Source organism: Passer domesticus, chromosome 1 (genome assembly GCF_036417665.1).
Source record: "Passer domesticus isolate bPasDom1 chromosome 1, bPasDom1.hap1, whole genome shotgun sequence".
In the NCBI taxonomy this organism is placed as follows: Eukaryota; Metazoa; Chordata; class Aves; order Passeriformes; family Passeridae; genus Passer; species Passer domesticus.
The window spans coordinates 43,169,722-43,191,923 of NC_087474.1; the positions used below are offsets into that span (position 1 = coordinate 43,169,722).

The following is a 22,202-nucleotide window of genomic DNA, read 5'->3' on the forward strand; positions in this document are numbered from 1 at the left end:
GGCAGGATGACAAGGCTCTGTGTGGACACGGATGGGCACTTTGGGAATAGATCTTTTCACCATGGGATAAATGCTATGCAATATGATACCTGTGATCCTCATGATCAATTACTAAACAACCTCCTAGAAACCACTGTTTGATAAAAGAGTGAAAATTCCCCAAGGGTATTGCCAAGAGCAAAATCAATCCCACAAGGTTCTTTGCTTTTATTTACAGAGGGAGGTGGACAGGGGGAACAAGGTTACAGAAAACTAAATTCAGATGTTTGAAAAAAGAGCCCATATTATTACATTTGTTTTCTGTACATGGTATTGCTTTTGCAAGGGAGATTTACTAATTTGACACAGAGCAACTACACTGAAAACACTGTGTGAGAAATACTGGAGGATGCTTCCCATTTAACCAGCACAGTTTGCTTGGTAATCTAAAGGCAGAATACCTAAACTAGCCAAAAGTATTTGCAAAGCTGAGAGATGCTGCACTGTTCCCAGTCTTCACACAACCTGGAAATGGTGACCTGACTTTAAGTAGTCTTGCAATTCTCCAACTTAAAAAAACAAGTGAAACAAACTCCAGCCATCAACCCAGCAAGCCAGGATTAGGCACCAGGGATTTCTGATTGTATCCTGTCTCGCCAAAGACTCACCACTGTCCCTGCACAAACCTACACTGCACTAGGGCAATGCCCAACATCAGCACATTGCAATCGTGCCTACAAAGATGCACATGGTGATCCTACACTGGAACAGCATCCTGGCTGTGAACTATCCCTGTGTGTAGGTAGAAAAAGCCAGACCTAATACTGTGTTGTGAAGGATTGCACTGTACCAGGAACACATCCTACTTATTACTTATTATTACCTATAAACTACCCACCTGATTACTAGTAGCTAAAAAATAGTGACATAAAAGGAATAGCAGAGGAAATCTTCCCCTTTCCCTGCAATAAATCTCTTGGATTGCTTTGCCCTTTTCTTTTAATTCACAGTTGCCTCACTTTGTCACCACATTATGCAGGCAAAGAAGGCCTTGCTGAGTAGACAAAGTGCAATTGATAACGTGAAGTTAAACTGACTGAGAGGGGCTGAACATGAGGGTGCTTGTCCCTATAAAATCTGCTGGGCTTGTGTCAATATCCCTTGAGTGGGTAGTGAAGCCAAATTGCAGAGAAACCCAGAAGCTGCAGCAGACCTAAGGGAGCCTTCGATGCTCTGCAGGGGCAAAAGGCTGGCTCGGCTCTGCTCAGCTGTGGCCCAGGTGACTCCACAGAGGTTTGGGTTTTGCTAAGTTAGGAAATGTCTTGCTGACGTAGACTATGTCTGGAGCGAGCACTGGTGTGAGAAGCAGATGTATTTGCAGTATATAACGGGATACCTGCGGCTATAAGGGTAGGAAATCATCCGGGAGTCAGCGTAGAAAACACTGCTGGTATTTTAACACGAGCATTGTACTGAATCCCCGTCCCGCTGTCCCCGTAAACACCATTGTGCTTTTCATCTGCCACATTTGCAGCAGCAGCAGCAGGGAGATTTCCCCTGCAATGGGACTGCTGACCCAGCGGCCGCCCGGACAATGCGACGGGCGCTCCCAGGCAGCACAAAGCCCCCCTTCCAGAAAGCCGTCGCACAAAGCCGAAATCCCAGGCGAGCCCCATCCTGCTGGGCTCGGCACATCCCTGCCGCCAGTGCGGGGCCAGGCGGCCGGGCTGAGCGGCGGTGCTCGGCAGGCTGGAGCGACAACATGCCCTTGCCGAGGCGCCGGTCGTCCTTCCTGGGGCAGCAGCCCTCCACCTCGGCGGCGGAGAGCTCGGGGCCGCCCGGCCGCCGGGTGAGCGTCGGAGGCGGGGGGAGCCTGTCGAGACCCCCCGGCGTCTACGTGGGCACCGTTCCCACCGGCGGCGTGAGCAGCCTGGGCACCCGAGTGTCCCGTAGAGCCCTGGGCATCAGCAGCGTCTTCCTCCAGGGTCTCCGCAGCTCGGCCGCCGCCGTGCCCCTGGCCCCGGGGCTGGATAAGGGCAGGGGTCTCTCCTACGAAAGCCTGAATGGCTGCTTGGTGGAGTACATCGAGAAGGTGCGAGCTCTCGAGCAGGTCAACCAGGAGCTGGAGGAGCACATCAGAGTCTACCTGGACAAGAAGGCGGCCAGCGTGAGCAGCTGGGGAGCGCTGCGGGAGAACTGGGAGGCGATTTACCACCAGGTGAGCGCCGGAGCGGGACGGAGTGCGCGGGTCTTCGGCGGCTCCGGGCGGCCAGGGACCAGGCTGCTCATGACTGCCTCTGATTTCAAGGCGAGGAGCCCTAGACAGAGAGTTTAAAATCTATCTTCATGATAATTAGCATTATTATGCCTATTAATTGCCTCAGGCATCGTGCGCATGGGAGCGATTGAAGTGCACCCCAAGGCGCCGAAGTCTGGGCCGATCAGGACGGGTGGGGGTTTTTTTCCTTTATTTTTATTCTTATTTTAAGTCTGTGGTTATTACAGTGAGTATCAAAATTATTGAAAGAAATCTGCTAGGACTGAATTAGGTTATCTTTCAACATGATATTGCAAGCACATTGCGGGTTTGGTTTGTTTTAATCAGCAATTCATATTTTTACTTAATTCCCTTGTTGGCTTAATAACATTTTCAAATGCTCTATTATTGTAAAATAATAATTACATGGCTACAAATGAGTGGCTCCCTTCCTTTTCTTTGCTATCACCCCAGCATCCCTTATTCCCACCTTTTCCATACGACACAGTTATTTATTGTAGAGGTGTGAAATGGTGTCTGCATTGACCTCATGGACAGGAAGGATTTGCTTTTGCTGGCCAGTAAGGCCTTGCAGGCTGATGTCCTGCTTGCAGCAGACACAGGGCTCTGTCTGCTGAGGTCTTGGTGCACCACACAAGCCTGGCTTCCCAGCTCCCAGCCAGTGGCAGCAGACAGGATTCAAAGTCTGGCATCTCGCACACCTCTTCCCAGCAGCGCTTGTGCAGGCACAGAAAATGCCACCACTGGGTCTTCAGAAAGCCTGAAAGCCCTCTTTAAGTCGCCTGGGACAAATGTGTGTTTTAACTTGGGCTGGCCAGTTTTGCTTTGCATTTTTAGGGCAGGTGTTCTCCCAGAACACTACAAACGTTGCTTCAACCCTGAACGTGTTGGCATAAGCTGTTGTGCAAAGATCGTGTCAGCAGAAACGCCCAGTCAAGCACCAGCTTTTAAAGTTGCTACCTTTTAGTACTAATGTTATTGCTTCCTGAAGGGAGCAGCTGCTGAAGTAAAGGGGTGCTCTGAATCTGGGGAACAAAAAGCCATCTCCTTGAACCTATTATCTCACTGGGGACGATGGGGACTTTGATAGGGGACAGGGAGTTAATCCTTTGCAGCCGCCATCCCGTGTTCTCCACACCAGTGTCGCATTTCGTAGTTGTAGACTTCACCTGTAAATCCTACAGGGATTTATGGTTAAGCCCAAAAATGTGGGACCATAGGAAAGGACCATTTAGAAAGGACTGCTTGATTTTTCATTATATAAACCCCCAACATTGCAGTGCAGATGAACCTGCAAATGTGATAATTTTTCATCCAAATTGCTTTCCTTTCAACCTTCCTTTGTAGTCATCCTTGCCTCTACCTCTTTTTTGTGAATGAATAAGAGCATCTTGTAATGAAATCTAGCCTGAATATCAGGCTCTTCCTATATGAAAATCGGAAAAATAAAGCCATATAGTAACAGCATTTGTGAATATCAGAGAAGAGAAAAAGATTAGCATCATCCGTATCTATTTAACTATCAAAACACATCAGAGAACACATAAAATCTTCTGAATTGCTTCAATTAAATCAATAAAAGAGGCATCACTTAGTGGGTTTTGTCTTTCACGGATGTGATCCAAGCTGTTATGTTCAATTCTGATTAATAGATTTCTTTGCTTCTTTTTATTAAGCATTTAACCAAAAATGAAAGTAGGACCCTATCCAGCCCAAACACCAATTAGCTCATTCGTCCTGGAGCTAATTGGTAAAATTATGCCAGCATCTACATCAAAACCACCACATTTATTAAAATAATGTCAAAATCAGTTGCTGCAGAAACAGCTGAAATCACATGAAGTCAGAACCCTCTTGCCACAACACATCCCAAACAGAAAAGGAAACAGCATTCAGGAGCGAGGTGAAGCAGAAATGAGAGACACCTGGCAGATACACCCCTAAATGTAATTTTTGGGAATATATTCAGATTTTCTGCAGATCTCCACATCCACCTTGATTTCTTTAAAAGTGGCATACCCCATTTTCAGCTTCTTGTAAAATCTGAGCACTCATTTCAATTCCCAGCCAGGCCCATGGGTTCGGTGGGGAGAAATGCCTGGCAGCTGTAAAGCCCCTCAATGTCATTTGCATAAAGGAGCTATGAAAATTTTAGGGGGAAAAACACTCAGGTAGGCACCTGGATTAGCCCAAGCTCTCACGATAGGAACAGTTTTTGAACAAGAAACAGCAAAGAAAAATACAGAATTGAGAGGGCTTCTAAGCAGGAGGCCTTTCCTCTTGCCCTGCTACTGAAAAGACATGGACATGGCCACAAAGGGCTCTCCTGGTCTCAAAATCACAAATGTGACAGGTCCATCCTTGCCGTGACACAGGAGAGACCCCAGCAGACCTGAAGTCCTATTTCCCTTCTGCCCTCCCTGGGATGTGCTCCAGCATCCCAAATTTTGGGTAGTTGCACTGCCAGCAAAAACAGCTTGGTGCCAGCATATCTCCCAAACACAGAGCTAAGGGGAAAAACGAGTCAACGAGTGACTCAGAGGGTGTGTGTGAGCACAAGATCCCTCAGGAAAAACCACTCGTGTTTCCTTGCAGCTGTCAGAGCCATGGCTGCAGCAGGGGATCACTGGTGGGATCTGAATGACGGAAAGCCACTATCCAGCTCACAAGGTTAATTACCCGCCTGGGCAGCTGGCTTTTAGCAGAGCAGGTGGACACACACTAATTGGGACAAAGTGAGAGGATTTTTGCAGGAAAAGAGGGAAATGAGAAATCCTTGCCAAGAGGAATTCATATGACAGAATTACAATTTCATGACAGAAATATAAATTTTACCCTACGCATACTCTTCTCCAGATTTCATCCTGGTCTTCTTGTGGAAAATTCTATCTCTAATCAAATGTGTCTCTTCTGCAGAATAGGAGACTGTTTGCAATGGCAATTCCTTCCCAGGGAACAGGGCAGCACCTGGCAGAAGTGGATGCTTGAAACAATCTGAGTGAGTTTACAGAGAGAAGAGGGTAGCTCAGCCTCCATGACTGCTCAATTACAGCTGCATGGGAAACACAGAGATTTATTTTGTCTATGAGATGACACATAGTGCAGTTCAGATCACAGGCGTAAACACAAAAGCAGAAGAAGGAATCAACATCCTGGACTAATTTTATCATGGCTGTGACTGATCATGACATCCTGTGTGTGATTGGGAGCATTTGAAAGGCCTCCAGAGTTTTCCTATGGAGCTACTTGTATTTGCACTTGGCCTTTCTATCATTTAATCAGTGTGAATATTAAGCCTGGAGAACTCGCAGGTCTAACAGCCTGAGGAATTGCCACATTTGGACTCACATCCACTAATTTATTTGCTTTAGGGTCAGAAGAGCCTCTGAGTGTTACTGGTGACACACTCTAGCACAACACGGTGCGTGATCAGTGTCTGTAAATGGGTGAAATAGCGCTCTGCTACTCATCTAAGGGTACAACAAACTCCCACAAAATGGCACAAAGCTTCATCAACTGCCCTATAGACGATGGCAGTGAATTAGTTTTAATCATGTTCTCTCAGCCACCTCCAACAGCATAAATTTGGGCTGCCTTCACAGGCAGCTGTGAGGGGGTGCGAGGTTTTCTCCTTGTGCTTGGGCAACATCACAGTTTTGTAGATAATTTCTTGAAGAGGTTTCTCCTTGAAACCTCTTTGAGAGGTTTGAGGACCAGGCATTCTTTGATGCTGTCCTGTGTACTTATAAAGTATTTGATGTATACACAAAGTTGAATTTCCCTGGATGCAGCAGGAATCAGGAAAGGAGCCATCAGTCTCAGCCTCTCTCCAGGTATTACTTTCCTGAGGCCATGCAACAAATGCTGCCCTTGCCACCTTTGAGGTTTCCTCCTTCAGGCTCCGAGAAAGGGGTCAACATGGAAAGCATGACCAAGACCATTAAGAGTTTATTGCTTGGCAGTAGCCTGCAGGCTTTTAGCCTGATTTTAGTTGTGAATTAAAATGTCTTGGAGGCAATGGTCTGGTATCAACTATTTCCTTGTGGGTGTGGAAGGAAAGACTAGATCAACATCTTCTGATCTTTCCCCATGGAGGCCTTTGCTTTACTGAAGTGAACTTAAAAGCTAGAGAAGTTTCCATTACATGAATAATTAAACCATGAGATTCATTATCACAGGCCACACCTGAGGCCATGAATTTAGTAGCAGTCAGAAAGGATTTAGACTTTTGTAAGAATAGCAAAAGTATACAAAGCTACAGATAAAGCACAGCTAAGAATTTGAAAGGCACAGTAAATCTTGCCATGCCAAACTTGGCCAAATCTCTGTTAAAAATCAGAAGTTGCTAGTCACCAGGGACAAGGAGTAAATTCTTTCTGTAAATGTCTGTATGACATCAGTCTGGCATTTGCCCACTCTGTTGAAGCAGCTGTTTTATCCTTGATGCCAATTGTAACCCAGCAAATGGGCCAGCATATTGATGCAGATTTTTAGGAGACTTTTCTTCCCAAAAATTAACATTGCATTTTCATGTCCACAAAATCACAATGAAGTCAAAGAAAATTGTTGCTGCTTTGTAGTTAAGATGTTTAATACCATGAATATTCACTGTTAATTCAAGAGGAAAAAAAATTGTGATCAAAAGGTGTATGTGCATCACAGAACTGAGTGTTGAAAGACAACGTGTGACTGAAAGGAGCTATTGTTAGCAATAATATTTGCATTTTTTTTAACTCCTTCCATTTTGGCTCTTTGAATGTCACATGAGCATCAGTGACTTAAACCTCCCAGAAGCTCTGCGAGGCAGGACAGCACTGCCTTCTGCTTTACAAGCAGAGGAGGCAATGTCCAAGTGCTTGCAGCATTGCAAGGCCTCTCATTCCCAATGGGCACAAAGAAGGGGTTTCCTAAACTGCTGCATCATGTGTTTTAGTATATATGTCAGCAAAGTGGCTACAAATCTGTCTCACTAATGCTGTGTGTTTGCATCCAGCTGTTGATTAATAGGAGAATTAAATCAAACAAAAGAACCCCTAGATGGAAGACTTAGATCTCTTCTTCTGAAAGCCTAGGAAAGGACTTTCACGACTCATCCAAATCAGAGGGAACCAAGACTTCAGAGCTTGTGTCAGAGGTCTCTCTACTTCTGTGCTGACTAAATGCCAATTTTCCATCCTTCAGGAGAAACTAAGGTGTCCTGGTGCAAGGGAACCTGAGGACAGAAGAGCAGCATGTCCCCAAAGCCCCAGCTCTGCTCAGCTGCTCTGAAATGCCAGAGATGGACAACACAGGGTCTGGGGAGTTAGGATAATGCTGGTAAAGTGAGGCTGCAAAAAGATCAGGGAGAAGGAAATAAGGGGTTGAACAATGAAGAGCAGCCAGTTGTGTGTGCAAACAAGCACATAGAACACTTCTGTACTTGTGTGCTGTACAGTAGAGCTGGCTGGTGTGTGGTGAGGGACCATCTCTTTGCCCACACCTGTGGCTTTCATGACATCTCTGAGTCCTGTGCTTTTGCTGCACTCCCCAACTTTCCCATGCCAAAATTTGGGCACTTTTTTTCACCCCAAGTGGCAGTATTTACAGAACCTCTCTCCACTATCCAGATGCTTTTTTCATGAAATGTGTCTGAGATGGCCTATCCCTCTATTATATTGTTGTAATTGGACAAGAAATCCCATATTTATTGAAGAAAAATACGTTCCCCATGCAATGGTGTAAAACAAGCTTCAGCCCCAACCACCTTACTTGTTTTTTCCTAACAGTAGGTGAGAATGAAGAAAACCACTTTTTAACTTTTGTTCATCATCAGATTGACAAGATGTAGAGTGCTTTTAACTTCCTGATCCATTATAGACATAATGGATAATGAAGAACAGGTTATTTATCCACATTTCTCCTTATCAGATGCCTTCAGGTATTACATATTTGTTGGTCCAAACATTTGTAAGACATTTGGAGCAGTAAGCCACGGTCCATGAGGGTAAATGTTAATTACCACCTAGAAATGCTTCATCCTTGCATGCCCACCTTCACCCCATCACCAAGCAGCCTCAGGGCAGGTGGGAACATAGGACAACAATCCCACGTGAGATAACTTGTCTGGATGCAGCCTTGATGTTTCCATATTGAATGGTGTGTTTCACCTTGGAGAAGCAAAATGCTTTGGGTGATTTGCAATCTTAGTTACAGACTTAATTATCTAAGGAAAGATTTTTCTGCTTCAAGAACTCTCTTGGCCAGCTTAAAAATCTGATCTTTTTCATGAGGTGATTTAGTTTTAACTGCAAATCTTCATGGGTGTCTCCTGAAAAAGACCAAAGAAATATTTAGTTCAGCTCTTTCAGAGTGACAGTGTGGATCATGGGGTTACTGGAGCTCCCAGACACTTACTTGCAGAGGTGATCACTCCAAGCCTGGTACTGAATTCTGCATGGTCACCTCCATAGTTCAGTACACATGTGACTCCAGGGCAGGCAGTGGTCTTTTTTTCTTTTTTTATCATTTTATATAACCTTCCTGAATCACAACAAGCTGCCAAGTCACAAGCCTTTCTGGTTTACTTACCCCTCAAGTACCTCTTGAAAGGTTAGAGATACACCCCAGAGCCATTGCAGTGATGCCACAATCTGATTTGCACAATCTTTCCAATCAGTGTAATAATCTTTGAAGGCTTCTCAGGTCTCATATCTATCGCAAGAGCCTAGAGGATCCCATAGGAGAAGGAAAACGACACTCTGGGAGCTGAGGAGGGCTCGCAGGCGGCAGGAGCAACAAGTACTCCGTGGCTCCCTGAGGAGGACGACCCTGAAGAGGACTGCTAATATGGGAAGTAGAATAGGAACTGCATAAGTGCTACTTAAATTGTATCTAGAAAGTATAAGTGGGACTTAAATGATGAAAGTACCTTGAGCACAGCAATGAATTTTGCCCCTTGCAAAGAGCTGGTGATCAGAATAAATGTGTTACTACAAGATGAGGGCTTAGGAGGAATGAGAAGTTTGATGACAAATTACAGCTTGTTTGCCGAGAATTTGTGAACTTATATGTACAGAAATAATTGATTAAGTTATCTGGAATGAGCCACTTGAACAGCCCTAGGATGAAGGATTATTTTCAGAATCAAAGCTGTACATCTGTTGTACATCCACATGTGCTGAAGCTGATCATTGCTTGAGCTCTGTTGTATCTTTCTTCTAGGTGGGTGAAGCAGTCCTTGAAAATGCTCGTCTTATGCTGCACACCGAGAATATTCAAGCCTGTGCTGAAGATTTCAAAGACAGGTAGTCCTGTGGTGCCACACAGCTGGCCACTTTCTTCAAACTTTGCCTTAGTTAACACTTAATTTGTAAGGGTGTAATGCTATGGAGTAGAATGGGCTTATTTTTAAAGTTGCATATTCATATTCAACACCCTGATTTGGGAGAAAAATAGCAATGGTGCTAACATTATTTTGGAAGATTTTGAAGATTCATAGTAACGAAAATGTGCACAAGCACAAGCAAAATGACCTAAGCTAGTCTTAACACAGACATTGGTCTCTCAGTGAGAGGCCAGTATTCATTCAAAATTGAGTTGGGATTTTATAAAGGCAAAATTTCATGTGCTTTTTAGTTGTAATTTTTAGTACTTCTGTGCCAAAACCAAGTGGTTTTGGAAGTAATAATCATTCTGCTACAGCCGCAAAGTAAAACTGCACCACTACAGACATGGGTGGAAATGTTAGACACGACAACAGAAATGGGCTGTGCTGATTACCCTTTACTGAGAAAAATAAGAAACAAAAGAAGATTTTAAACATTGGCAAACTACTTTTTTATTATCTTTCTGTTTGAAAAGCCTGATAGTCATGTGTATGATTGCATGAACCTTTTTAGATTTTACTCAGGAGATGTGATCCTTCTAGCTTTTTATACTCATAATGGTCTCATTCATTTACAAATAGCTTTTTTGAAAGCTCTGACACAAAAAACACACGTCAAATTAATTGATTTTTATCTCCTATGGCTTATCATCCCTTAAAATTTTTTTTCTCTCTCTCTGGCATTATTTTATTTAATCATAAAACCAAAATGTGTTAATCATTCTTAAGTTTGCTTTTTATTTCAGAAAGGTACAACTCTGAGATACTCATTTGGCTTTACATCCAGCAAGTTACATTCATATTTTATGTAGCTTTAAAAAATACTTTTTAGAAGTGTCAGCTGATTTGGATGAGCAGTCTACATAACAAAAACAATGTTGAATCAATCTACTGCATAGTGAAAGCTCCTGGGATCACTCTCCCAAGCTTTAAACTCCCAGCATTGAAGGTGGTTATCAAGGAGCAAAGTGTTTATGAAGCAGGTTCCCAACTAACCTGCCAGCCCCTCCAGGCCCCCAGGTTGGACAGGTTTGGCACAAATGTCTCCCACCCAAGGAAATTCACAATGCAATCCAATTTCAATGGAAAGCCTAAACCAAAAAGTTACAAACAAGAGCAATGCAGCAAGCAGTGTTCTGGAATAGAAAGTTCTTGCCAAAATCCCCCTACCATTACAGCCATAGTTTGGAAATGAGCCGTTTGTTCCAATAGCAATTTTAGCTGACAAACCAACCACAGAAATTTCCTTTTTATTTTGATAGTACTGGGATTTGGTCTTAGGAATGGGCCAGGACCCTGGAACATTGGCCAGACTTCCATCAGCATGTCCGTTAGTAAAAATAATGCTTGATGTTTTTTCTTTAACCATTACTCTAAAAGGTTTTTGTGTAGACAAGTGAGTAGGTATTCTCATTTTACAGCCAAGACTGTAAGATGCCAACTGAGAAAAAGCCACCCATGGTGATACTGTAGATAAATATCAGATCTAGCAAGAAACCATGAGCCTCTCCCTGCTTTTTCTGGAATCCTATCAGGTTGATAACTACCATAGCACATACTGCTAACTTGGCCTGTTTTCTTACACTCTGAATTAATGACAGGGCACTTCAGGCAGTTAACTTCAAGTACAAAGAGATAAGGTGAGAGCAAAGTATACTGTCTGTGTTTCTGTGCCTCTGTCTGGGACACATTCGCTGATTAGCAGAAATAGTATTCAGAAAAAAAAGGACAGGTTTTACTTGCTGAGTTGTGCTGTGTTGAAGTTGGGCTTTTTTTTTTTTCCATTGCAGGTATGAAAATGAGCAGCCATTCAGAAAGGCAGTGGAAGATGAAATTAATTCCCTATATAAAGTGATTGATGATGCTAATTTAACTAAAATGGATCTGGAGAGTCAGATAGAAAGCATGAAGGAAGAACTAGCTTTGCTGTCAAAGAATCATGAAGAAGTAAGTGCAGACTCGGGATACTGCAAAGCCAATGTGTGCCTGTTTCATCTGGTTGGTATCACATATCTAGTGCAAAGCAAACATCACAAACTCCACCTGTGTCTGTGCAGGGGGGGGATTTTCCTGAAACCTACTCCTATTTCTTCCTTCTCTTTTAACTTAGAGGACTAACCCCTGAGGCCTTATCAAATTACTTACATGTAGGTGTTAACCCTTTCTTGTTTGATAAATGTGATGTGGAAGAGATGCCATCCCTTCATTTCTTGTCAGACACCAATGATGGTCAAGGGGCTGCACAGTCATACATGTGGATATCTCAGCAAGAAAATGCATGTGCAGGGCACCAGCTCTGGTCCTGCTGCACTAATGTTGAGCATTAACCAGGTTCTTATGAAAATAAGCTGCTTGGCTTAGCAAGGCACTCAGTTCCCAAAACTGAATCTCTCTTGAGAAGCACAATACTGAAGAAAGTCACAGGTACAGTGGCATGAAGGAATGACTCTAAAGAATCATCATCAAAGGTGCTGGCAAAATCAGGTTTCATATGGGATGTGAAAGTGCAATTTAACTTTGATGGCAAGGTTCATTTTATTACTTACTATATAATGAAGCTCACAAAGGAAAATTGGATTAGAATCAATCTAGAATAATTTACCTGGAAATTGGGGATGTAGAGGGTAAAGGTGCTAAAGGATAAAGGTTCAAAAGGGTTAGGGGAGGCCCTCCCATTGAGTCATGAAGCTCAGAGCAGACCTCCTTTCTTTCTAAACTCCTGATGGAGATTAGATGCAGCTGAGCCCAAACTCGACCTCAGACTTGGTCAATGGTTTATAGCTATAGGATTTGTCAGCACCTGATCACTGACTAATTTAACATTTACAAAATGATCCAATAGGTTTTCCTGTAAGTGCAGCGGTAACATAACTGCAGATCTGGGATGGCAGTATTCATACTATTCTTGCTATAGGGTATTTAAACCAATTCACACACTCACACAAACAGACATGAAGAGGTTTGTTCAAAGGTGCCTGTTAAAAATTTCCTTCAAGTTCAGTGCAGTACTCAAGGTGGATGCTTCTGCATCTCAGAAGCACCAAGTCAGATGCTTCTGCATCTCTCAACAGGTGAGGGCTGAGCCTTGAGGGGTAGTGGGGATACCCCATCAGCATTTGGCAACAAGTATTGAATATTGCAAACTTGAGAGCTCAGTAGCTCTGAGAGGTGTCCCAGTCAGAGGGAGATTGCTGCTCACAGCCCACTGCAGTCCAGTTCTCAAGGGCCTCACTCAGGACTACTGTTTATAGAGTCCCAAGATGATTTGCTCCAGTCATCTGTCAATCCCCATCCTGGCTGTGATCCAAGACGGTAATTACTGGAGATTTCCTCAGAAGTCTGGTAACAAAAATATTGTTCCACTTGAGCTATTATTCAGGCAACTAATATTCCAAGTTTATGCTAGGATAGCTGACTATCTCACCCCCTTCCTTAGTTAGGCACCAGAAGCTCCTAGGAACAGACAGTGTTTCTGATAAACACAAGGGAAACTTAATTGTCCAGAAGCCATTGATTGACCAAGGGTGAGGTCTATAAAGAATTCCTGAATCCACAGAGAGGCCCCAGTGGGTGGGGAGGATGCACCACCACAGACAGGCAGCCAGAAGATAAGCTCATACTACCCAATTTTGCAATACTTTCCCACTTACTCACTGCATTCACCAATGCTATTTGCATGAAGGTGGTTTGCTTCCTTCAGCAGGGATTTCAGGATTGAATACAAATCAGCATCTTTATTCATGGGGACTTGAATATGGAGCTGTTACTAATCCCTCATAAGGGAGAGCAAGCAACTGTGCTGGTGCCTCAAAAGTAAGATAGAGCTTGAATTGTGATGGCTCATGAAAGCAAGGTACTATCCTACCTTAAATTTCTTACCAGTTGTTCCTCCAACCACAAGATTTCAGCACCACTGGCTTGCCAAGATGAGGTTGCACCACCAGCTCCCCACTTGCATCAGTCTAATTCCAAGGCTGGCATTTTGCAGAAAATAACCATTGGCTTCATTACCAGGAAGAGAGAAGAAGATTGAAGTTGTTTCAGATAAGAGGGTAAAGAGAAAAATTGTAGAAATAAACAAGATCTTCTTTAAACCTCCAAGTAAAGCAATGACTGTTGTGAAACCAGAAAAGCTGGTGCTGATGCTGTTCTCTGTCTGTAGCTATGGCATAACGAGAAAACCACCTTGATCCATCTTGATCCTCATGTAGCCAGCAAGGAGCCCTTGCAGAGTGGAAAGTTGCTTTTTTCTTTACCTTTTGGGAGTACCTGAGCATTTGCAGAACCACTTCAGCACATGCCTGGTTTTCCCATGGCAGCAGGACCTGGGGAAGCTGCTTAAGAGAAGTCACAGAATAAAGGCTAGAAGTAACTATTGCTGAGCTCTGGCAAAATAAAGTCCCAAAGACTTTCCTGAACTAATTCAAACCTTTCTTTCCACTGGTGCTCTCACTAGCAAATCCATGCCAAGTCCTTTTGAAGGTATTGTGAACTTGGAGTGGGCACATTTTGAGGTTTGCATTTTTGCAGGTTCATAATTCACATAATTCCCATCCATTTTTTCCAGTATTGTCACTGTCAGGGGCCATTTCTTACAAATGCAATTCCCAGATGCTTTTACACTACCTTTTTTTGTTGTTCCAGTAACACAAACAGGCTGATATAAAAGAATTGCAGTGCCAGACAGTTAAGATACATGTGAAAATCTCATTAATTCTTTTGTTCCTGAACACAATGTACAGCTGATGTGCTACCTTTAAGTAATTCTAAACCTGCTAATTCTCTAATGGCTACATATTTTTGGAGCACTTAAATTTAAAGAAGAAACAGAATGCTGCCACAGAGGAGAATCCTCTTGATCTAACATGCACATGCATAAAACACACACTTGTCTCACACAAGCTGCGAGGCTGTAGAGCTCCTGCTGCTTTGCACATCTTGTATCTTCCAGTAGATGCTGGAAGGCCCATGCTCCTGCATGGTGCAGCAGCAAGTTTTTGATATCCTGTAAGCTGTTAGTTCCTTGGCCCAAAGTCCACACTGCAGCTTTACTGGCAGTGCTTGTAGTGATTTCAGATCCCAGCTGTGCAGCGTGCACGTCTCAAGCACTGGCTGCTGGAGAAACTTGCCACTGTTGAGAGGCTGCTCCAGGCACTGCTTTGGTGCAAGGCTTCAGTCTCCTTCCACCAAGGGGAAAACTCTTCCAGCACCCTAGACCTGCAGGAAGAGACCCCATGCAGAAGCAAGGAAAATCCACATCTGAAAAATAAACCCGTCAGTGCACTAAATCATCAATTTAGAGATAGCTTTTGGGACCAAATTTAATTACTCTCTCTGTTTGTGGCACCAAAAGAGCTCTTCCTTGAGCTTCTCTGAAGATACCATTCAATTGTCCAGTTCACTTTCTTTATGTTTGTTATTTTTGTTCAAGGATGTGAAGGTATTATACAAGCAGCTTGCTGGATCTCAGCTGGAAGAACTTGATGTTCCCCTGGGAAGTGGCCTCGATGACATTCTGGAAAAAATCAGAATCCACTGGGAGAGAGACATTGAAAAGAATCGTGCTGAGACAGGTGCCCTGCTCCGTACCAAGGTCAGCACTCTGTAACCCACTCCAACATCACAGGATATCAAGCAAACACAAAATCTCTCTAATATTCTGCAATATCTTAGAGGGTTGGGTGTTTTTTGGGTTGTTTTCTTTTTGAAACAGAAAAGATGTTAAAAATCTAAAGTATTTTGGTCCAAGTCCAAAGGAGAAGGCACTTATAAATATAAAGGCCTTCTTGGGATGCACAGAGTTAAGCACTGGTGGAAATGGCCCTGCTCATATCACAGGTATCTGTGGGAGCCTTTCAAGGGCTCTGAAATGTCGGCTAAGGAAAACCAACTTAATCAGTTGATACCTTCTGTATAGGATAAGCCACTGTTATTACCCTTCTTACTAGGGCTGTTCGTCCACTTAATAATTTACAGGGGTCTATAAATAAGAATATAGACATTGCCCTCTACACTACGGACTCCTTGATTTCTCCAATACTGTTTCCTCTGGCAGCAGTGGGAAACCTAGATATTAACTTAGAAATGAAAAGTGATGATGATAGCCATTCCCTTTAAATAGGGGTTCTCCTCTCCTGATGCTGAGTCTGAAACAGCCTTTTAATGCAGCTTTTTCTCTGTCATGAAGGATCACTCACTTTCCAAAGTTTCTGGCTGAAGTAAGTATTTTTGCACAGCTGAAGCATTAAGTTCAGTGGATGATCCTGTATGTTAGAAGCCATCTCATTCTGAGCCGGCTCTTACAGCAGAGCATGACAGGGTAAATCAGGAGAGCAACAAAGATGGTGAAGGGCCTTGAGGGGAACCCTGGTGAGGAGTGGCTGAGGTCGATTTGTTTGTTCAGTCTGGAGAAGAGGAGGCTGAGGGGAGACTTCATTGCAGTTTGCAACTTCCTCGTGAGGGGAGAAGGAGGGGCAGGCACTGATCTTTTCTCTCTGTTGATCAGTGACAGGACCTGAGGGAATGGCCTGAAGCTGTGTCAGGGGAGGTTTAGATTGGATGTTAGAAAAAGGTTCCTCATCCAGAGGGTGGCTGAGCACTGGAAAAGGCTCCCCAGGGAAGTGGTCACAACAGCAAACCTGACAGAGCTCAAGAAGCATTTGGACAATGCTCTCGAGCACGTGGTGTAGCTCTTGGGTATGGATCCTGTGCAGAGCCAGGAGCTGGACTCGATGATCCTTGTGGGTTTCTTCCAACTCAGCATATTCTGTAATTCTGTGAAATCATAACTGCAGCAGTGCTGTTGAAATACTTAGCAAAACCATATAAACATATGCCCCCTGTTCCAAGGTAAAGAGCTGCCATGAGAGATGAAGGGGGTATTGAAGGCAAACAGTGAGAAAAAACAACAAAACCAAGAAATATGTTTGCAAACATATGTGCAAGCTCTGAGTTAATTTTCAAAATAAAGAAGAAAAATCCTGTGACAGCAGTGATACCAAAATTGCTAGGAAACATACAAGAAGCCAAGCAGAGGGGTTTATTCCAGAGGTCCCATCAAGTTTTTCAGAATGCCAGACTTATTAAGCAAATTTTTCATAAAGTTAGTCTGTGGGGTCTGATTTTCAGCTCATGCAGTCCAAAAGAAGTGAGTGACACAGTAATAAACTACATGAGCCTGGAGAGTGCCTCCACAGAAAGCACATGCAGCCCTGAAAAGCCAGGGCATCCTCAGTGGCCTCTTGAGCTTTTCCCAGAAAAATCTGTTCCTGACCCACTGCCAGATTTCTGCAAAATGAGCATCAATCTGATGGCACCAAATTCTTCAGTGTTCCCACTTCCTTGTCCTTCTTGCTCCTCCTCCTTCTTCTCCTGTGCAAAAACACCCTTATAACTTCTTTCTTCCTATTTCTTTCATACCTTCAATATCTGGTCTTTTAGCTCCTCAGAGATATCATCTGGGGAGAAAATTGACAGCTCCTAGTACATTGCTCTATCATGTCTTTGATACCCAGCCTACCCCTACTCAGCCATCTTAGCCTAAGCTCTTACTAGTTTCAGTTTTGGTTTGGTTTTTTAATTGAATAAAGAAACAAAACATCACAGATTTCTGGAACAATCAGTTCTGGTTCTGCATAGGTTCTGGTAAGACATTCTAGGGTTTTTTTCCCCCACAAATTAAACCCAGATGATCCGGTTTTGTGTCCCTTGTCTCCTACAGACACAGATCAATTCAGATTACTGCTATGGATACAGATGACAAGAGTTTAGCTTTTATCAACTAAACTTATGGTTTTAAATTGTCTTTTGTGGTTAAGTTGTATCACTTGGTTGTCCACACAATGAAAAACTTGCTCTTGCTCTTTTGTGACATCACAGGAGGGAGAGCAGTTCCCTGCAACCTTTTGCTCTTCATTACCAATTTTTTCAGTGTGTCTCTGTGAGGTTTTCCTTGGCCCCTAATATTTTAATTTCCTTTTTCTGCACCTACTCTCTGGTGTGCCTGTGACCAGCTCAGACCAAGATGTTTCAAATTATGTCCTAGCACTGACTTAGACATGAGGGCAGTAGTTTAGTATTTTTGTTATTTTCTGACTAATTACCTTGCCTCATTTGCTTTGTCTTGTGATGAGATTTGCTGTGTTGGCTCAATTTTTCAAGGACATTTGGGCACCAAAACACACCAATTTAAATTCATACCTAATGGGGTTTCACTTGGGCCTTTTTTAGATGAGTAACCTCAAAACTCAAGTCCATTGTTTTCACCTGTGCACTTTTTTGTCTGTAGTGGTCAAAATCTTTCCCCAAATTGACACAAGTAATTCAAACCCTTGCAAGACATGCATGCTATTTAATATTTTTCCCTGGAAAGATACTTTACTTACTGATGTGCAAGACATGCATGCTATTTAATATTTTTCCCTGGAAAGATACTTTACTTACTGATGTGCTGTTCTTTCATGTAATTTGATTCCAAACATCCACCCCTGCTCATTGCTGATCTGTATGGTTTTCTGTCATCCATAAATCCTTCTAATTCATGCTTTATTCCCAATGCAGTAGACCTTGAGGCATCAAGCTGTTAAGCTTCTGTCTTAATGGAGCTAGACCTTCATGTTCTGTCTCTTGAACAGCTGTTGATCCATGGAAAAGTTCTGCCCTGAGCACACGAATACACAGCTTTCTCTGTTGTCCTCATAAAAGGTTCTGACAAAAATTTGTGAATTATGCCAGTTGTTTCTCCCTTTTTTTCTACTTTGCTAAAACTGTCCCAGAACACTCAAGAGCTTTTCAAAGTAACTTTCATTCTTTAGATACCACCCTGGTCAACTCTGGGTGTTGGTGTTCCATTCCTAACCATTCTTTCATTATCTGGATTCCATGAAAAACAGACTAATGAGGGATCCTGCACTCATGTACAATGCTTGGCTCGAGATTGTACAGAGGTTTGAAATCCACAGACCCCTAGAAAACTCAAGCACCAACAAGATAAAGACTTAGGAATATGATTTCATCTTCTCCCTCCATTAATCCAGTTGTTTGTAGTCACCACATGCATAGCCTTTCCCTTATAGAGCATCTCAGGAATAGGAAAAATCCCCAGAAAACATGAATTGCCTAGTGAAAAGGACACACAGACTACTTCTGCACTTCTCCACAGAAGGAGCCCCAAAGCTGAGGCCAAGTGTCATGCCCAGCAGCACCCCACACACGGACACTTGGGGCTGGTAACCCTGTGAGGAGGGTGGGGAAACCTCGTGTGTCCCACAAGCTTTAGAGCGCATTTGGTGTGTGCTCACTTGCTGTGTCCTCCTCAGTGTTCAGGACCTGATGCAGCCATCTCCATCTACTCCATCTGCCTGTTCTCTTGTTCACAGCACTATGGTCAGGTTCACAGCTTAGGGTAGCTCCTGGAAGGGTTTCAATGCCACCTGTGTTGAGGGCAAGCTGGATTTACAGGTAGCATTTGGGCCACCAGCAGGGTAAACGTCAAAGCCAGGCTTCAGGTAATGGGTGTAGGCCATAAATATAAATGCAAAGGCACCTTCCCTTCCCTGTGTATCTCTTTAAAAAGAGGCATTTACAGTCCTCGTAGCCCAAGAAGGTGTGAGACACAATTTACTGAAGAGTGGCAGGTCCTTGATCACTGGTTCACCAGGAACAGTAAGGCAGAATTATGTCCCTCTGAAGCACAAGCCCCAAAAAAAGCATTTCCAGAAAACACAGGATCTGTGCAATTTGCTGGAAAGGACAGGTTTGGTGCTTGGATTGAAAATCAGCCCTCTGCAACAGAGGTTCTTAAATCTAAATTTCTGTTTGAGACTTAATTGGTATTTAAATGACCTTTTCCCACTGAGGCTATTTCATTCACAATGTGCAAGGTGTGGGCTTCACATGGTAATACAAAAAAATACCTATTTTTGGTGCATGGTCCAAGATTTTTAAAAATTCAGTCTTACTTTTAAAATGAAAAAAAAAAGAACAGAGCAGGGTCAAGATGAAGTTTCAGAGTAGGATGGAAGGATTTTGCATAGTATAATTTTAGCATCAACCACAAGAAATGTAGGTTTTGACTGAAGAACTGTGTTTTCTAGAGAGCCCAGAGCTCTGGGCTGAAAAACCTTGATCTCAGCCCCTATTAAAAAGTATAGAAATTCTATTTTTACTGAGGTAATTTTTCCTCCACCTATTTTCAAGGAACCTGAACTAAACACATATAAAACCCCCCAAGCTGTAAGAGCAGGAAATAGCATAATTAACTTAGGACTTAATTAACAGGAATTTTTTTTTTTACCCCTGTGATTGACTTGCTATCTGACTCACAGACTCTTATGTGCAAAATTAAGGTTTGAGTACTTCTGAAGACACATAACTTTTTAAGAAATCTTACAGTATGGCTATAAAATGAACAATTACAGCCATGTTTTCTCTTTAGAGATAATTTTAAACATACAAGTATGAATTCTGAACAGCTGTTGTTGACACAGATAACATAAATATGCTTATATGCATAAGCCATTTTACAGTAAATGCCTAGAAATATGATAATTTTGACACTAAGAAGTATCCAGAATTATTCAGCCGAGGGATTTAATGCACAGGAATCAAACTTAAGAGTCAGAATTGCCACAAACTGTGAAAACATTACTGTCAGTTTGGTCTGTGAGGAAGCTAAACCATAACTTGCGTAGGTTGTGATGACAGTCGCCTTCTTTCACCAGCAACAGGCTGAGACGACGGCTGCCGTGCGAACCCAGGAGGAAGAGCTGGTGGAGGGCCTCAGAACCGAGTTCCACGAAACTGCCTGCAAAATACAGAGCTTGCAAGCAGAAACCGAATCTTTGAGAACCTTGGTAAGGAATGCTGGGTTTTCAGTGGGTGTATTCTCTGTGAACTCAATGCACCTCCTGAGGGGAACATTCCTGTCTTGGGACGCAGAGTTAGGAATGAATCCCATTTTCCACCAGATACTGTTTCCAGAGATGCCAGACATTTCTGGGCTCCTCTTGAATGAAATGGTGCTCTAAGTGTACCACATTTGACAGCCAGGCTCCAAATTTCCATCTTCACTGTATTTGTACCCAAGATTGTTTGGTAGTGTAGTGCTAGACAATGTGAGGAATATCTGCACCTTATAAAAGTGCAGCTATTCAACTTTTGTAATAATAATACCTAATACCAAGGTAGCTAAATAAAGGAATTTTCAGAGTATATATGTAGGATATATATATTATATGTATATAATAGAGATATTGGCCAAAACGGAATAAAAATCACTATGAAGCATATGAAAAGTGATTGATTTATTGTCTGCTGTCCTGTCCTTGCAGAAGAGGGGTCTGGAGAACTCTTTATATGACGCCAAGCACTGGCATGACATCGAATTGCAGAACCTAGGCTCTGTCATTTCCAAGCTGGAGGCAGAGATGGGAGAAATCAAAGTAGAAACCGAGCAGCAGCAGAGGGATCGTGAAAACCTGCTGACTAGCAAACAACAGCTGGAGAAAGACATTGCTGCATATCACTGCCTCCTGGATGGAGAGCAAAGCAGGTACTTATCCTTAAAAGGATGGAGAACATGCTCCCCGGGAAGGGGTTGTGAGGTTGCTGGAAGCAGAACTGGGGTGCTTCTCACATTTCATAAGGCTGGCTGGTAGATGGCGAGGTTTGGAGAAGCTGCCAAAGGGGGAGAACACACCAAATCCCATCAGAGATTCCTAATGTATTGGAGATGGGTGGTTTCCAGCACTACCACAGAAGGACATAGTTTGGGAACATGCCATGAGTTTCACTTCTCTGAAGGTCTGAGATGTGACATTACTACCAGGGGCTACATTAGTGACTGCAAAGCAGATATGTTGTTGTTTTCTGATTTGAATATATTATGCCATCCTTCCTCCTCCCTCAATACAGTCCAAATATTATAGCTGTGATCCTGGGAAATCTCCCTGACTAAGCTTGTAAGTTTGTCCTGAAGTCCAAGGACAGAATCTGGACCACTGACTGTACCTTTTTGAAGAAATGTGGTTCCGATTCTTAAGATTTTTCCTCCGGGAATAACCTGTAAACACCTTTACAGTGGTTGGGTTGGGTTGCTTGGTTGGGCATTTCTAAGATCCTTTATCACCCTTAGCCATGGAAACCTTTGAGAATCTGATCCACAGATTTTGATTTGCTCTTCTGTTCAAGACAGGGAGAATTTTACAATAATGAAATCTTGCTGAAGCTGGTGAGATTTCACCTGCTGAACTGAGGATAGGACTTGGTTCAGCAATTTTCCTGTTTGTAGTAGTGACCAATTTTTATCTCTTTTTTTTTTTTTTTTTTTAACTTTCAGCTGATTATGACTCCCAGCTCACAGAAGACCATTGCCATTAAAGCAAAAGATGTCACTGCCAATTATGTTCGTGGAAGCTAAAAACCCATCAAAGCAGCCTGCTTTATTCAGTTTGATTCAACAATCAAAGTAGGTTGTAGCTTGAACAACTTTATTAGACCCTCTTCACGTAATTGCTTTGCTTACAGATTTCAATTTACTCATGTTGTTAAAATTATAATAAAAATAAAGAATATCAGGCTTTT

At 42.9% G+C, this 22,202-nt stretch overlaps 1 protein-coding gene across 2 annotated transcripts; it reads left to right on the forward strand.

Moving 5' to 3' along the window:
* The first annotated feature begins 1,354 nt into the window (after positions 1–1,354).
* On the forward strand, positions 1,355–22,202 carry BFSP2 (beaded filament structural protein 2). 2 transcript variants are annotated; one of them, XM_064416452.1, is made up of 7 exons: positions 1,355–2,197; positions 9,458–9,540; positions 11,411–11,567; positions 15,052–15,213; positions 20,342–20,473; positions 20,951–21,171; positions 21,958–22,202. In XM_064416452.1, exons 1-7 carry the CDS (start codon positions 1,574–1,576, stop codon positions 21,959–21,961), a joined length of 1,383 nt encoding a protein of 460 aa, XP_064272522.1. In that variant the 5' UTR covers positions 1,355–1,573; the 3' UTR covers positions 21,962–22,202. The 2 variants fall into 2 exon arrangements, with proteins under 2 accessions (XP_064272522.1, XP_064272519.1); XM_064416449.1 differs by lacking the exon at positions 21,958–22,202 and having other exon boundaries at positions 20,951–21,441.